General features: G+C 37.2%; 1 protein-coding gene across 5 annotated transcripts in view; it reads left to right on the top strand.

Moving 5' to 3' along the window:
• TMTC2 (transmembrane O-mannosyltransferase targeting cadherins 2) overlaps positions 1-18,205 on the top strand; it is a 243,499-nt gene that overhangs the window by 177,641 nt on the left and 47,653 nt on the right. For 4 of the 5 annotated variants that reach the window (XM_053977222.1, XM_053977225.1, XM_053977227.1 and 1 more), the window contains 2 exons: positions 8,263-8,384; positions 16,709-16,790. In XM_053977222.1, the coding sequence (XP_053833197.1) occupies positions 8,263-8,384; positions 16,709-16,790 (204 nt within the window). Of the gene's footprint in view, positions 1-761; positions 828-8,262; positions 8,385-16,708; positions 16,791-18,205 lie in introns of those variants that run through there. The other variant, XM_053977224.1, reaches the window with a different exon arrangement.

Genomic DNA, 18,205 nt, shown 5'->3' with positions numbered 1-18,205 from the left:
TTCTCTCCCCCTTCCCACCCTCATTCTGATACTTTAGCCCTTCCCCCTTTGAGACTTTGCAGACTGTGGTAGTTTATATCTGGTGTCCAAAGCTAAGTAGCTACGTGCTGCATCCAGCTGGCAGCCAGTCCCTGGTGATGTTCCACAGGGCTCAGTATTAGGGCCAGCCCTGTTTAATATCTTTACTGATGATCCAGATGAGGGGATTGAGTGTACCCTCAGTAAGTTCACAGATGACATGAAGTTGGGTTAGGAGTATTGATCTGCTGCAGAGCAGTAAGGCTCTGCAGAGGGACCTGAACTGACTGGATTGATGATAGCTCAAGGCCAATTGTATGAGATTCACTAAGGTGAATTGCTGGGTCCTGTACTTGGGTCACAACAACCACAGGCGGGGGTAGAGTGGAAAGGAAAGCAGCCCCGAGAAAAGGGACCTGGGGGTGTTGGTCACCAACAGCTGAACATGAGCCACTGTGTGCCCAGGCATACTGGCTTGTATCAGAAATAGTGTGGCCAGCCAGACCAGGGAGATTATTGACTCTCTGTTCTCTGCTGTGGACTGTGGACTGATGAGTCCACACCTTGAATCCTCTGTCCAGTTCTGGGCCCATCACTAGAAGGAAGACACTGAGGAGAATACCCAGGGAAGGGCAATGGAGCTGATGAAGGACCTGGAGCACAAGTCCTACAAGAAACAGCTGAGGGAGCTGGGCATATTTAGCCTGGAGAAGAGTCAGGAGAGACCTTATTTCTTTCTTCAGCTACCTGCAAATAGCCAGCTGGGGAGTCTGTCTCTACTGCCGGGAAACCAGCAATACAACAAGAGGAAACAAGAACAAGCTGTACCAGGGGAGCCTGGATATCAGGAAGAATTTATTCGCTGAAAAGGTTGTCAAGAACTGGAATGGGCTACCCAGGGAAGTGGTGGAATCACCATCCTTGGAAGAGTTCAAGAAGTGACTGGACATGACACTTTTGTGACATTACACATTGGTGCAATGATCTAGTTGATGTGATTCTATGATTCTAAGTATGAATCTTAAATCTGATTACAGTGTTTCCTGTTTTTTTTGACTTTGCTTTGAGGGAGTCAAGCTGGGTATGAAGGTTACAGCAATGGATTGCTGGAGATGATAATTGATTCAATGTTTGAGAGCATGTTTGTTCCCCCCCCCCCCCCCCCCCATTCCTAGATTTTCTTAGTTTTAGCTCTTTGGACTATTGATATGTATTTTAATGTGAAATGCTTGAATTTTCTTAGGTAATAGTCTGAAAAAGCTGATTCTAAGGATGAAATGCAATTTTATTTTAAACAGGCAGGGTTTTATATGAAAGTAAGTATAATCATAATGTTTGCAGACCAAAAATATAGTCCAATACTGAAAATGGACTACAGGGATCCCAGTTAGGCATGATTCTAATGGAAAGTGCTTCTATTAATAGAGTTTTAAAGAAACCTACACTGGCATGAAAATGAAATTACCTATCTTGTGTGAGCTCCATGCCTCTATTTTTGTCAGTATACTTCTTTCACTGGAAGCCTTTGTACAGCAGGAAACAGCTGTGCAATGTCCAGGCTGTTCCATGCTGCAACTGATCTTATTTTGTCCTTAATTTATATCTGTTTTCTATGTTAGGTATTTTCCTTCAAAGTAGCTTAATGGTCTAATTAAATCAGATAAGGCTTTGCTTCAGCTAATTGAGGCCTATAAGAATTTGTTCAGACAAAGTAAATGTGGATTGACTCCCATCTATCAAAAACCCTGATAAAATACATTCCTTGAAATTTTCAAGGAGATTATTCTGTAAAAGGAAAAAAAAAAAACTAACCCACAATATGCTTGGTCTATGCAGAACTTGATGCTCACTATGTTCACATGCTTCAGCTGTTTCAGGGAAGATGTGCATGCACTGCATACTTATAACCAAAACTGTTAATTTATTGCAGTATGTCTTATACATCAGTATAGTATGGCATCAAAGTGTGCTTCCAGATTTATTTTGTTATTTTATGCACTGGTACCAAAGGGAAGAAAGAGGGAAGTCGTATAACTAGAGAGGTGCATTTTTATGGTAAGCACATCTACAGCCTTGAGTTGCACAAGAAAGCTGCACGGTTGTATTATCAAAGACGCAAACTCTTTGTGGTATTGTGACACACAGGGACATCTCCATCATTTTCTAATTGTTTATACTCCCAATTAAAAGAAATGATGGAAAAGTTAAATTTAAATCCTTATGGAATGTATATATTAGAGATTTTTATTTTCAAAGGGCATCTCCATCTTCCTTTGTGTTTTGACATGAGTTGTCTTCTCCATGTCAAACTTTATGTTTTCTATATTACAGTTTTACTACCCTGAAATTGGAAGGGCAGATAATTAGCATATACAAGGATGATGCAAGGCAGATTTACCCTACATTGTTTCCTTTATGGAGATAATTTTTCAGTTGTCTTTTCAGCAATCTCTTTTCGGGTCCTAAAAGGACGACCAGTGGAGGGATATATCTGCTTAATCTGAAAGTATGGGTACCTTACACCTGTGGAGATACAGTGCTTTTACATCCACAGTTCTATGGTACTTTCTGATTAGAAAGTCTGGCATGCTCCCTGCCAGGATATGGCCTTTGCTTGGTATGACTAATTGCATCTGAAACAGAAAAATCATGAAATCAACAGATGAGATATTAAGCTAGAACCATGTAACATACATTCATGTAAATGCTAATTAATTTTGCTTTTTAACAATATGTGGTATGTATTAGAAAATCTTGTGTCCTTTTTGTAAATTTATTTTTCTTACAAACACATTACACTTTATTATCCAGTAAAATATTAGCCTTTAGGGAAAATGGCTGCTAGCAACCTAATATTTTATTAGCATTATTATTTAATAGAAATATTTAATGTTTATTAAGATTGTTATGGGGTTCTAGTTATTAGTTATATGTTAATGATTGTTAAGGCTTTGTTAATCAACTATATTTAATTGTAATTAATATCCTGGCATGATTTTAGTGGGTAAGTTTTTATTATTTTTGTTGGATTTTGTTTAATTTTATTTTGAAAGATTATTTTTAAATTCCAAAGATTCTGAGGAAATATGGGAAAATACTGTTGATGAATGGTAGTTTTGCAACTAGTCTGTGGCAAATAAAATCCACTTGAGTATAGGGATTTTAATTTTGGTGGTATAAATCTAGCTAAAAGGTATCCTATTTCTGATTTCTTTGGAAGTATTAATAGAAATGTTAATGAACTTAGTATGCACTACTTTAAATGGTGTTTTAGTTGCATATTAATGTTTTTCTTGCATTACATTAGTAAATGAGAATTACAGTTTAATTATATATTATCTTTCTAATAGAATAAGACAAGAAATGGGTTCATAAAACTAACTGAACTAACCCCTGTGAAGCTGGAAACAGTTTTGAAATACTGATTGGTCCCATTTTACTCCAGTCATCTATTGAATTCATTACCACCACTCATTGTGCGGGGCAGTGCTGCACATATCTGTGTGTTTATACAGATTAGGGACTGGAAATAACTGACCATTTAAAGCTGAAGGTTTTCAATGCCATGAATTTCTTTCTCTGTCATTGTTACCTCTGTTGAACTTACAGATCTGACAAGTTTTATTAATAAAGTGTCTGTGTGTGATCTTTCAGACTTTTAGCATGAGATTTGAAAGATTTTGCTAAAGTAATTGTTAAAGTAAATATAGAAATCTGCTTACATGTTTATTTGCATATTTTCTGCCAATGGAAACTCTTGTTATCTTTCTAATGCCTAAATAATTTGTATTCCAAGTTTATAAGAATGCATGATTGTAAATAGCATTATTTTTCTTATTTTAATCTCAGACACACAAATGCATCCTGAATTACAGCAATCAATCCATACATGTTTTCTCTGACATTCTGATGGAAAATTATCTCAAGGTGGCATATCTATTATTAAATTGCATCAGCCTAATGCATAAATTTACTTGATTGAACTAATGGTTCAGTTACCTGTTGCTTGACTCTATTCTGGTAGAGAAAAGAATGATCCATAATTCTGGTAGACCATAGAATTCCATTCTATTCTAGTGGTGGTAGATGTTGTCAATTTTCAACTCCTTGTTTTCTTCATTTAGAAGATGGCATTTATAACAGACCCCCTAACAGTGCTTCCTTCTGTAGCAAGCTATGTTCTAATTACTTACAGTATAGGAATTCTTGATACAGGTTCCTCAGAAAAAAATGTTCAGCTGTAGAGTGCGGCCTTTGTTCTTCTCTCCGGTCTCGGGCAGCTGGGGCGCCCGGCTAGGCGCTGCCTTTTGGTGAAACCGAAGCTGCCGCGTGCACGGAAGCTCTAGGGCTAAGTGCTCCGGCATGGGTACACGGCTTTCGTAGCCTTACGCTGAGAGGAAGCAAAGGACGATAGAAAGCACACCTTGCCTGTGTGGCTGAGAACGTTTATTTCCCGTGTGGCCGCTGCGGTGGCTGGAATGGCTGTTCCCAGGCACGGCGTGAGGACAAAATGGCGAATGGACAATGAAGGCATGGGGTTAAATAGGGGGTGGGCAGACAGGGGTGGAAATCCCCTTCACCCAATAGGAGCAGACAACAGGGGAGTGACGTGGATCACAGCAACCTATGGGAACATAATAGAGGTTGGTACAGTGTTCTGGGACAAATAGGAATGCAAAGGTGGGCTGATTGAAACAGAACTTTCAAGAAGAATCCAGGAGTGGCTGCAAGATTGACAGGGGAAAGCTCCTGTAGTAAGTAACTTGGAGCGAACCATTGTGGGGGGAAATAGGGGTGCAGAGAACCAACTAACTAACATTTATTAAAATCCCTAACTAAACCAACCCAACCTACAACAATAAAGAATTACCTGCAAAGAGTCACAAAATCACACAATCAGCTGAGTTGGAAGACACCCATAAGGATCATTGAGTCTAAGTCCTGGCCCTGCACAGCACTATCCCCAAAAGTCACACCATGTGCCTGAGAGTATTGTTTAGACTCTTCTGGAACTCTGTCAGGGTTGGTGCTGTGACTGCTTCCCTGGAGAGCCTGTTCCAGTGCCCAACCACCCTCTGGGTGAAGAACCTTTTCCTGATATCCAACCTAAACACAACTTTAGGCCATTCCCTCAGGTCCTGTCGCTGGTCACCACAGAGAAGAGATCAGTGCCTGCCCATCCTTTTGCCCTCCAAATGAAGTCATAACTGCTGCCATGAAGTCTCCTCTCAGTCTCTTCTGGCTGAACAGCCCAGGTGACCTCAGCTACTCCTTATATGGCTTCCCTTCAAGGCCTTTCACCATCCTCATTGTCCTCTGTTGGGCACTCTCTAATAATTTAAAATCATTCCTATATCACAGCCTCCAAAACTGTCCCCATCACTCGAGGTGAGGCCACCCAGTGCAGAGCAGAGCAGGACAATCCTCTCCCTTGCCTGGCTGGTGATGTTGTGCCTGCTGTCCCCAGGACAGGGCTGGCCCTCCTGGCCAGGGCATTGCTGACTCATGTTCAGCTTGTCATTGCCCAGGACCCTTTATGCAGCACTGCTTTCCAGCCTTTCATTCCCTGATCTGTCTGCACATCCAGGGTTGCCTCATCCCAGGTGAAGAATCTGGCATTTGCCTTTTGTCAGCTTCATATGGTTGGTGATTGCCCATCTCTCTGGTTTGTTGAGGTCTCTCTGCAGAGCCTCCCTGCCTTCAGGGAAGTCAATAGCTCCTCCCAGTTTTCATGTGCGATGTTCAGAGGAATGCAGTTTCTTTCTTTACAGTTTGATATTTAGATTGACATATTGTAGCTTTGTTTCTAGGTCCCCCACTCAGAAATGTCCTCAAAGTTTTAGTTTAGTTTGTGAAGTAGTTGAGCTCTTAAAATCTATTAAAAATTGAATTTCCAAGTACTTCAAAGTTTTTAGTCTCGTCTTATATCAGAATCCATCATGAAAAATAGATGAGAACCTTGCATCTATTTGATATTTGGCAGTGCATTCAGCCTTTACAACCCACAGATAATAGCTCCATCACTTATGGCTGCTTACTTTACTCTTAAAGCAGCTTGTTAATTGCTTGAAACTCTGCCAAGCTGTAACAGGTTGGGGTGGAATTTTCCACTTGAAGAAAAGAAAAGGATAATATGGATTCCTCATTTACTTTATGCTAATGAAGCAAGGACCTGTGGGAAAAATAGTATGCAATCAAGTAAAAGCATGCAATTAAACCATGCAGCTAGGGAGAGGAGTTGAGAGGAGCATATAGCTTGACTTCTGGCTTCTTCCATCCTTTCAACACTTAATGACTTTGTTTTGTGCAGATAAAGTATATTGTTGTGTCACTTATTTATGAGTGCTGACATAGTGAAGAGATCACATGTGATGTTACTATCACTGAATTTGATGTTCATGTTCTTTTGGGGTTTCTTGCCTGTTTGGATTTTTTTTTAATGTAGCCTGGGCTTTTTTGAAGGGAATTGTTCTGTCTTTTTGGCCTTAAACAGCAGCAGAATTACTTAAGTGTTTCTGTATTTGTTATCAGATATCCAGAACAGTGCACGAGTACGAAATGCTATGTAGATCTTTGATTTAGGAAGATATGTAGATCTTTGATTTAGAACAAGTAGACTTTTTTTCCAAACAGGGATGCAAGCCTCTAAATTCAGCAGGCTTGTTTGAAAAAAGTCTGTTTGTTCTTAACAATCATATTGGTTTCCCTTAGCCTTGGCTTAGGGACTTCTGTCTCTACATCATGCTCATTTTATCTGTGGTCTGAAGTTTGGTCATTTTGCATGCACCATGCCCTAACTCCTGAAACTCCAAACTGATGTGCTATATTTTGCCTGGGATTCTTCTCCTCTGGTGACAAAGACAGAATAAAAGCAATCTGACTTGGCCTTGTCCAGTTTTCTTTTATGAAGAAAATCTTCCGTAGCCTCTGTAAATATTCAAGATCAAGAGATAAAAGTAGCTTCCATGCTATGAGTTAGTTATTTTTCCTCTTTGGAGAATCTTTTTCTCCAAGTTTTAGGGGTGTGGTAGTAGGCTTCAATCTTGATTAAATAACTTTGGTTCTCCCTGGTACCTTCACAGTTATTAATTTCCATATAATGCAGAACTGGAGGCTGTGACTCACCTGGAGACAGCCTTAGCTAATCTTTACTTGGTCAGGTGTAGTCTCTTGATCCTCCAATAGTAGCATTTGATAACCTGTGACTTCATAATTTTTGGAAGATACTTAGTCATTTTTTAGAAATGGACCAGCTGCTGGGATGATGAAATCCTGAAACTTCAACTGGCATTTTCCGGCTGTCATTGATCTAGGCAAGGGCACATTTATATCCAGAGTCCTCGTGAAAGAGCTGTGTAAGTGCAGAGTGTTAATCTGAAAGCTGTTATTCTTCAACACTACATACTTGTTTCTTATTGATTGTTTCCAAACTTTGAGAAATCTGTTTGCTTCTTGAAGAAAGAGACTTTCTTGCTGTGTGTGCTAAACTCTTTCTGAGAAAAACTTCATGACTACAATTATCTAACACTAATATATAAGGTATAAAAAAACATATAACATCCCGTTCTTATATCGTTCTTCAACATTCCCTGCCTCAGCCTCTCATTGTAAAGGATTTCACCTTGAAAAATGTCCAGTTTCAGTAATTTTGAATGTGATTTCATAAGATTAGCAATTTTAAATTAATGGATGCTATATTTTAATTTAAACAAGTTGTGGCAGATGACCTAATATAGCTACATTCAGAGATTATATTTTTTAATGTCTTGCCCCTCCCATCAATATACTTTCAGGACTGTTTTCTTAAACTTCCCTAGTTGTTGATTCTTGAGTTATTATGATTAAATGCAAACATTTTCCATGTTCTCCCTGCTTTTCCATGATTTGCAATGTAGAGCGATGGAAAAGAAGTAGCTTTTCTAAAGTAGATGAGGTAAGATTTCTGTTACTTTGCTCTTTGCTTTTGACTAAAGCTTAGCAGGTGGTGCTCTCTCTGGCAATTCTTTTCCAGCAATAGTTTTCATCTCAGCTATGCTATTTCAGCTCTAATAAGGCCTTAACTTAATCTTCTCACTCATGTTTCTCCAAGGCTTTTTGCGCGTGGGTGTGGTTGCAGGTGTTCAAATCACTTGGCCTTTTTCTAGGTCTCTTCACATTTAAAACATAGAAAATTGTGAGATAAACAAATTATGGAAACCTTGAGAAATTTGTGGCATTCTCATTAGCATTTGTTTGACCCTGCAGGAGAAGCCTATATGAGAATGAGCCGGCTGTCCGAAGCGGAGCACTGGTATGTGGAGTCACTGCGATCCAAGAGCGACCACATCCCAGCCCACCTCACCTATGGAAAACTGCTGGCTCTGACAGTGAGTTTATCAGAACCTCCTGGGGAGTAGTCTAAGGTTCTTTCAGTAGGCTAGGTAAAGGGATGGGAAGGCTTTGTCCTGAAAATTGCTAATTGCCTTGTTTGTCACACTGTTTCAGTTATTCCATTTAATTAAGGACTTCGACAGCATTGTGGTTTTTTTTTATGTGTGTGAGACAATGCATCTATTCTTGAGGTAGCACCAACTCTGTGCTGGAAAAAAACAGTTGTAATGGCACAGAAACTTTGTAATGCACAGTAAGGAGTTCTCTTGATAAAGCATTTATTATAAGTTCTTTGCATGACAAGTAATGGAATTAATTCTGTTAGATATTCAGTGTTTGACTCAGGGCTGTTGGAGCAGCCTATGGCTGAGTGTCACCTCTACTTTGTGAATAACATCTCATGCTTTGAATTTACACTTCATTAGGAGTATCTCTTTGAGCATATGAAAGGAACGACTCGACTATTAAGAGCTAGTTCTATAAAATCAGAAGAGTTGGACTTCTTTATTTCTGTAAAATTTACTTAACTTTTGACTGCAGGTGTGCTTGTAGCTCTAGCTAAACTAACCCCTTATGATAGTTATAGCAAAGTGCCAGTTCCTCCTTGATGTTCACACATTTTGAAGATGAAATGGATTTCTATTTTATTAATTCAAATAATTCTGTTTTAAAACTGCCTTTGTTTTTCATTTATCATTCCCATTTTTCTTTCATTTTTATCTATTCTACATTTGATTTCATTCTTTACCTTGGTAGGTTCATATTTGCTTTCTGTACTCTAATGATACACCTCTGTATGGTTCTTGAGTCCTTGTGACTCAGTCTGAATATTCCTCCACTGAAAGTTCCTCAACTATTCACCTGGTGATAAGCTTTTTCTATGGTCTTGATTGTGCTATCCAGTCTTCAAGCAAAAAAAATGTCTTTTATTGAGGAAAACAACATGATTAATTTCAGGAGATCCATTACTGTTAAAAGTATCTGAATTTGGAAAAGGGGAAGGAATAACAAAAGTTTTCTGTATGAGTAACAGATGACAACACAGTTTGAAAGACTTAAAAATTGGTATGTGTTACTATGTAATATTAAATGTAGAGTTTTATTAAAAGCTACCTGAAATTGAAGGTTTTAACTTGTAATGGAAGTCAGGGTGGTACTGTCATATCCCCGCTGCCTGTCAGCTCCACATCCTGGAAAGGCGTTTTTTTTTTTTTTAACAATTTCCAGTTACTGTTAAAATTTCTGGGATACTGACAAATATATGCACCCACTGTTTACCTTCTAGAGCAGAACTACAAATAGGTTGTACAGGAAGATTTATTTATTTATCTTGCTTTTCTAGCAGATATCTTTGTATATTGGACCAAAGAATAATAGCAGAAAGTCAGTGTTATTCTTCTTAGGAGATCCTTCTTAGGCTTCTTCTTAGGAGATCTTTCATGCAAAAGTGCTAATTTATTGGAATTGCTGTTGGGAAGTGTTGTGGTTTAGGAATAGTATTTCCCAATTTAGTGTTCTCACTGTAACACTCCAAATCACACACTGCTCTCTCACTACTCCCTTTCCATCCCACTGCAGCAGGCTGCAGAGGAGAATTGGAGGTACAAAAGGTAAAGATCATGGGCTGAAACAAGAACAATTTACTGCAAACAGTAATAAAATAAGAAAACAAATAGTAAGAGCAACAGTATCAATAACAAAGTGTACGAGAGAGGCGAGCAATTCACATGGGAATGCTTAGAAACCCCGGCAATACCCGACTGTGCCATCATGCTCCTTGATCCAGAAGCGACCCCCTTTCCCCTTTTCTGGATGGGGAGGTGGTATAGAATAATCTCGGGGTCCTGGCCATGCCCCCTCCTGGCTGCTGCAAAAATTAACCCCGTCCTGGCCAGGAGAGGAAGTGAAGAGTTTTCTTAATAAAATCTAAATTTCTTTTTGTTCACTCGTTTGTTTGTTATGCACACACACTCCCCTGCCCCAGTAGTTCTAGGGTTAATTTTTTTGACTGCTGAGTGTGTGAAATACGAGGTCTGTTAGGGAAAGTCTTACAGTGATTCTGGGAAACAAGGTCTCACACTTTCTTCAAAATAACAAAATCCCCAAATCCCAAAAGGGTACAAACATTGTGAGCCACTACTTTATTTTTTTTTATTTTGTCCCCTCATTACAAAAGTGCAGGTATAGGATTAAAATTTGGTGTTATTATCCCAAGTTTTAGAAGGAAGCAATGAAAAATCTGTGTGAGTCCTTATAGTAGAATTGAACTGTTTGCATTTCTCTGGGGATATAAATGGAAGATATATGTGGTGCGGATTGTACCTTGAGCATCTGAGCTGTGTTTGTGGAAGAGCATGTCTCAGCAAGGAGTAGAACTACATACAGCTTTGAACACTGAATACTGCACTATGATAGGAAATAAAATACCTTTCCTTTCTCAACACACGCTTGCTTTCCTGTACTTGCTCTATGCCATAATTTTAGTCTATTCTCTGCATATTTGTTTGTTATTATTTCTTGATGCTTTTGTCTTTATTATTGTCACTTCTCATATTCATAGCAATATGTACAGATAGGGTTGATGTCCATTCTGTTGACAGCAGTATAAGCTGAAAAGATGGTGCTGATGTCCTGTTTACTTTCAGGATTTCATAAACATATAGCAAGGAACATTATGATGACAAAGTATTTACAGATGGCACAATATTTTTCTGATGGTTACTTCATTAATGAAAAATAAAGTTCACTTATCTTTGATCTATTGAAAATTGGCATTAATTCCAGTTAGTTCTTTGAGCTACAGGTCTGAAAAAAATATTCAACACAAAAATGGATGAAGAGATTTGGCAGTAAAATATGTGGGTTTTGTCTCCATTTTCGTAATTTAATTAGTTTTGCAGGTTACTGTCTGCTCAGTGATTCACAAAATGAATTTTGTCTAGTTTCTGGCATACTGAACTGTCCTATTATTAGTTCCCATCACAAGTATATAATTGCTGGAACTGACATGCTTCCTGGAAGTCTTCATAAACATCCTGGAGATTCAGATTAGAGCTGCTCCCTTTGGCATAGTTATTTCAGCCCAATCCCAACTTGAGCTACCACTGTGATTTATTCTTCTGTTATTTTTTACTATATTTTATTTGTTATTTATGCTACCTGGGTTAATGATAATTTTCTCACAGCCTGTAAATTTAGGAAAGAGAAAAGCCTACTTCAGTTAGTTTTTGGATGTTAGAGATGTGTTAAAGGCTTCTTTGCTGTTGGAATCAAAGCTTTGAACTTTATACAAACCTGTTTCTGAATATAGGTACTGAGACAAAACTGTTAATAACACTGTCTCTTTTCTAGGAGAGAAATGTGAGATCACTGATGAACTGAAGGGTGGATGTAGGTGCTAATATAGATAGGAAATTTTTCTGTCAGTGAAATTGGGGGTGTAAAGGAGGAGAGGAGGTAATTTCCAGACAAGTTCCTAAATTCCAGCCAAAGGCAATTCTAATATAAAACCCCTAGCAGTAAAGTCAGACCTGTAAAGTTCACAAATTCAGCTATGTTTTACTTCCTTCCTTTAATTCCAATGAAGTGACTTAATTTTAACCTCAGCTTTTCTACCTTCTTAAGTCTGTTGCCAGTATTAATGCTTACTGAAAGCAGCATCACATAGAATCAGAGAATCATTTAGGCTGGACAAGATACAAATAATGCCCAAATGAACTTGGGCATGATGCTGTATATGCAGGAAAAACAGACCAGCTTAAGAGCTCCAGAGGAATAGCTAATGAATTTACAGTCTTGTTACGTAATATCATGAGTTTTAAGAATTTCCTAGCTCCTATATTAGTTCATGTTATATGTTTATATATAAGAATTACAGCCCACTAAGCTACAATTTTCTTGAAAATATGTTAGGAGAGCATAATTTAGTGGTTGAAAATCATGATTAGTAGCTCAGTTACTAGAATAATTGGAAAATAGCCAGTTGTCTGGGGCTTAGGTTTGTCCTTTTTTATATTTTTGAAATGACATGTAGGTGTTTAGAGCTGTAGTGCTTTAGCATTATGTGCTTTTCAGACCTGTAACCTGTTAAGCTGCTTAAATAGTGAGTAATTTATTTTTCTATGTGACATGTTAGTTAACATAGCCAGTCTTCTGGTAGCTTCCTACCACAGCATCTGAGCTTCATCCCTTGCTTTGGTAGTTTATTTCTGCATTACAAAGAAAAGCATAATTTTTTGAAAGACTTTAAAATTGCAAGGCTCTCAGATTTAGAATAAAAATTACTCTGTCAAAAATGACAGTGCCAGGTGATGCCTTGAGCATGTATTGTAATTAGTTTCCCATTATATGAGCAAACCTTCTAGAAGAGAAGGCATTGGCTGTCTTGCTAAAAAAATAATTTGCAAGTAAGGCTTTTAATTTTTTTTTCTTTGTCTCACTTCAGTAGTCCTAAAGAGAAGACTAAGAAACCCTCCCTCCTAATGTCTGGCCTCTGCCATCAGTCAGTGGTTGGTTGTTACAGTAGCATGCAAGTCTGAGAAGCTTTATTTCAATTACAAAAAATGTTTTTAAGTTTTGTTTTGTCTGTTTTGAATGAAGTTGAGCCCACAAATGACCCCGCATAGTTTGCAGTAGTGGCTCTAATTGCTAAAATTCTTAGCATTAGCCTCATATTGTCACATTTAGTGTGTCACATCTAGGAATTACAGGCTTTGCTATATTTCTCTGGAAGAAATTGCACAGTGTTTTCTTGAATTTTACATGGCTCTACACAGTGCTGTTAATCTCCTATTTTTTACCTGCTTGGAAAATCACCCAAAGTGCTGTAAGAAAAATTTACTTTTCCATGTAAAATTTTGGTGCTGGAGCTATAACTATTAAATTCAGCAATAATCATCCTAGAAGATACCCTATAATATAAAATATTTTATTTTAAAATGTTTTCTTCAAATGGGGATTGGGAAAAGGCAGTCACAGACATGATAGAGTCAGTGTTTTGGATTAATGTAAAAGTAACAGGATTGTGACATTTAAGTATCAACGTTGAAGTTTAGTACTTTTCTTAAGTTTTGCAATAATTGCTCCTCAGTGAGTGACCATATTTTTCCTGCAGCTGATTGTTGCTTATGCTTCTGACAAACAGAAGGCCAGTGAAGTATCCTGCCATTTTTGGTTATGAAATTACTCAGAGTGTTGCTATCAAATACCCTATTGTATTCAATAATTGGTGTAGTGCTTGACTGTCATCTCAAAATAAATATAAATAAATGAAAACATAGAAATAAATGGAAGATAGGAAAACAGAAAAGAATGGGACAGCAGGGGAAAAGGAGAATGGTGTTGATGAATAGACTAATTCAACATTTACAATTTCTGTAATTACTTGCTGCTGGTGTTTCAGCACAGAAAGAATATTTGCATTTCTGTTGGAAAAATCTGTCATATTGTCATCTTTAATGTCACTGGTTCATTGCTACTTTTTCTCCTGTCTGTCTAGATTTACACAAATGGGAAGGAAGCAGGAATGAGGGAGAACAGTCATGATGTCAAAAGAATTGTGACTGTCTCTAAGTCATAGGAATTGAAATGCTCTGTTAAATCTAGTCATGATCTTTGAACAGTTTCTTCTTTCAATAATCAAATCCTTTAAAGCAAACAAAAATATTTTCAGTAATACTTAGGGGGCCAATAAATGCCTACACATAGAGAAATCTTTAATTAGTAAAAAGGCATTTTCTGAACAGGTCAATTTAATTAGATCAGCAAAGCTCTTAGGTATTTCATTTTGGGAAACTGTGTCCCTTGGCTGTTAGTACTGCTTCTAGGAAGAATTTTTTTTAATGAAAATTGGATATTTCAGTTAAAGTCACATAATGACAATATAAAAATTACATTGAGTCCATGAAAATGCCTTGCCTAAGAAATCAAGTTAAGCCAAGCAACAGCCACTACTGCTTTTCTGTCTTGTAGTAAATTTGTCTTTGGAGCCTAGCATAGACATTATGAGCTTTCTTGACACTTGAAATCTCTAGAGGGTTAAAATTGATACATGCGCAGTTTGTATTTAGTTCTGAGTTTGCAAAATGTGAGTTGTTTTCATTTTTGTTTCCAGCTTACAAGCAATTCACTAGTAGGGGCTAAAAGGAATGGGTTTCCCTCTTCAGTAGAGAAAATCAGGTTTACTGACTTCAGAAGTGTAAGCCCTTTTTAAAAAGTTTTGGTTATCTGGTGTATCTGGAGCTTTAACATGTCCAATCTGAATGACAGGATTTCTGAACTACAGAAATTTCAATAGCTGACATCTATTAAGCTTGTATTTCTTCAGAGGCTGGCTGTGTGCCAGAAGTATTGCACCCATATATATACTTTCCGGTCCCCTTAGGACATGTGTTTGGCTGCATGCCAGCTCTAATAGAATTAATTGTAAAACAGAATATTTTCATTTAAATACACCATATCTGTCTAGTTCATAAATTACTCTGGAACACGTATTTAGGCACATAACCCCTCACTAATCTCCTTTAGGGATCTCATCTTCGGTATTGTGTTTCTAACTTCCTGTAGACAGGGAAGAGGGAGCCCTAAACTTCTCACTTTACTCAACATAAATTTAAAGCTTGTTATAGACAACATCACTGACACAGAATGAACTGCTTTCATGAAAGAATCACAGACTGTTTTGGGTTTGGAAATAACCTTAAAAATCATCTAGTTCTAACCCAACAAAAGATAGATCTTTTTTATTACATGGTTGAATAAAGCTGCTATAGTTACTCAGTGTGTAGTAATTTTGTCAGTAATTGTGGAAAAATAGGCCAAATGTAGCTCAGGAGAAATTCATAGGACTCAGTGAAAACAGCATGTGAAAATACTGAATTTTTATTCTACTGACTGGCCAGTGAAATATGAGTAGATATTAATACATTTCTTTATCAGAAAATATAAAATGTGTCTTAAGACTGAACAGAAAAGAAAGGGACTAACCTGGAAATTTACTTCACATTTCATTACATATTTTTAATACAAAATGGTCAAACCTTAATGACTGAAGTGAATATTTCAATAGGGGTCTAGACAGTAAATAAATCAGAAGGTATAGAATGAAATCTGTTCTTTAAAAGTTTACTTAAGACTTAACACAATATTTCTTGGTTCCAATAGTGATGTAATCAGGTAAATTCCTTCTAGACTTCAAGTTACCCCAAAAGAAACACTAAAAATCTATACACTATTTAAAAATACCACCAAACAAAAAAAACCATCACAACAGAACAACCAAATAAAAAATGCTCCAAGGGGAAAAAAGGCAACTTGAGAGGTACAGACCACAATGCCTTTCTTCCACAGGGGTTAAGCTTAACTGTTCTTTATTCTTCAGGCTGCCTATTTTATAGCAAAAACCACAGCAGCCAATTTAGTGGTGATGGGGATAAACAGGTCACAGGTGTCTTACTGAATATGTGATAGTGATTTGTGTTTGAGTATCAGACTAGACTAATCCAATATCACTGTTTTTTCAAGAATAATGACCACTAATGGATGTGCTCTGGCACTCCTATACAATAACGGAATTGTAGTGATTTGGTGATTCTGGTGATAAGGAAATCTCTGTCTCAGAAAATGTCTATTCTTTTTACCATCAGTTCTGTTAGGCTTAATTTGGCTGGTTTTGGGTTTTTTTTTTTTCCTGATCAATTGTCATACCTTTTACCATTGTCTTTAAAAATTACCATTTCTGTTACAGCTGTTTTATGGTTTTCAGAATTGATTTCTGATAAAATCTGACTTCCCACATTAAAATCAGAAATACATTTTTTTTTTATTTTCCACATTAAACCCTAAAATATTTTCTACTTATGTACTTTCATTTGTGGTAACTTTACCTTTGGCTGTGTATATAGTGTTATTTAAGGTACAAGGAAAATAAATGGAGCTGCATCAGGGGACATTCAGAATGGATATTAGGCAAAGGTTTTTTGCTGCAAAGGTCACTGGGAAGTGGTTACAGCATCCAGCCTGTCAGAGCTCAAGAAGTATCTGGAAAGCACTTGGTTTTAGGTAGTCCTGTGAGTAGCAGGACTACAGATAGTCCTGTGAGAAGCTCTTTCCTCTTGGACATTGATGGTGTTGGATACACTTCTTCCTCAGTCTGGAGATCTGCACCATAAAGTAGCTGACCACAAAACTTACTGTAGCACTTAAACATTTCTATTTATTTAGGTTATTTTTCTGCAGTGACAGATTGCTCCAGGGTGACACATGGTTAAAATAATTTCACCCTTCACCCCCCCTTTTTTTTTTTTTTTTTTTTTTTTTTTAGGGACGCAAGAGTGAGGCAGAGAAGTACTTCATCAAGGCTATTCAGCTGGATCCTACCAAAGGAAACTGCTACATGCATTATGGTATGTTTCAGATAGATAGGATTTCAACATGTATTCCAGGCTTGCTGTTAATCTCTTCAAGTGATTAAAGATTTGAGAAGTTCTACTGGCAAAATACCTTCTTTAAAAGGGGAGAAACTAATCTACCATATATTACTTTGTTACCATTTTTCCATCACTGGAGAGGGAAAGGTGAAGATTTTCATATTTTGCATAGCTTTCCTCCTATGAGAGGAATTTCGATATTGCTGCCTCTCTGGGAGAGAACAAAGGTGACTATTGCCATATGTCAGAGTTTCATGGCCTGGAATATTATTGTTAACAGTTTTGGCCTGACTTCAGTGATTGTTGATAGGTGGGCAACCAGAAATTTTACTTCAGTGCGTGTGAATTCCATATATTGAAATGTCTTATAGGCCTTACATCTACCTCCTTCCCACCACCTTCTTGGCTTGAAATGGCTAAGTATTACAAAAGGTTTTGACAAGTTGTCTGTATCTTTCCTTTTAAGCCATGCATGTTGCATAAAGCACACAGTTAATTTGAAGGTATCTTTGTAATTTTGGATTGTTTTTGCTAGATGTGCAAAAAATACTTCCAGATGTGTTTAGTCTCAGGGAACCAAAGTTATTAATCTTTATGGACTAATTCTTGCTGTATTTTAAAGCTGATAATGGACAAATCTTAAAATGCAAGCTATGTTGTGCCAATTGGAACATAGAAAGCAATAAGTTTCATCTTAGCTTAGGAAGAAGGTAGGAAACTACAAAGCACGCTATATATATATATCTTTATATATTATTTTCATTTTCTCTTCTGGTTCTTACTGGTGAAATAAATAAAAATGAGCAGGTAAGAGGGAAAATCAATCTCACATAATAACCATGTTTTTACTCTGTGATATCTTTGTCTGAATTGCTCATATGTTGTATCTGTTTGGTCCTATGAAATATGAAATTCTGTATGTTAGATTCCCAGAGTCAGCCTTTTGACTTAGAACATGTCATTGTATTTAATGTAGCCCAGTGTTGCATTATTTTGCGTTATGAAACATTGCAGTTCATAGCCTTATCTTCTCTTTATGCATGTACAAGTAAAGATGATAGGGATATTTGTGCATATAAACCCCATTATTTCAGTTGGATGTAAGTATCGTGCATATTTCAAACCATCAAGCTGATGGTTTCTTGAAATCCTACTCAAGCCCCTCCCAGCCTTTGTTACTAAGAAATATGTCCTCAGTTATTAAGAAATCTTTGCATATAAATTCAATGGTTGGTCTCAACAGTACATCTCAGCAAATGATGTTAGGATTTAGTGTATTTTATTATAGGTCTAGAACTTTTTTTCTTTTTCGCTCATTACTCATCAACTTGCTTATCCTTTCTTGCAATATTCCCTCTGTCTCATTTTCAAGTATCCTATAAACTAAAAGC

This window comes from Vidua macroura, chromosome 5 (genome assembly GCF_024509145.1).
Source record: "Vidua macroura isolate BioBank_ID:100142 chromosome 5, ASM2450914v1, whole genome shotgun sequence".
Classification (NCBI taxonomy): domain Eukaryota; kingdom Metazoa; phylum Chordata; class Aves; order Passeriformes; family Viduidae; genus Vidua; species Vidua macroura.
Note: the sequence above shows the minus strand (reverse complement) of the source record. Positions and strands in the feature narration are given on the sequence as shown.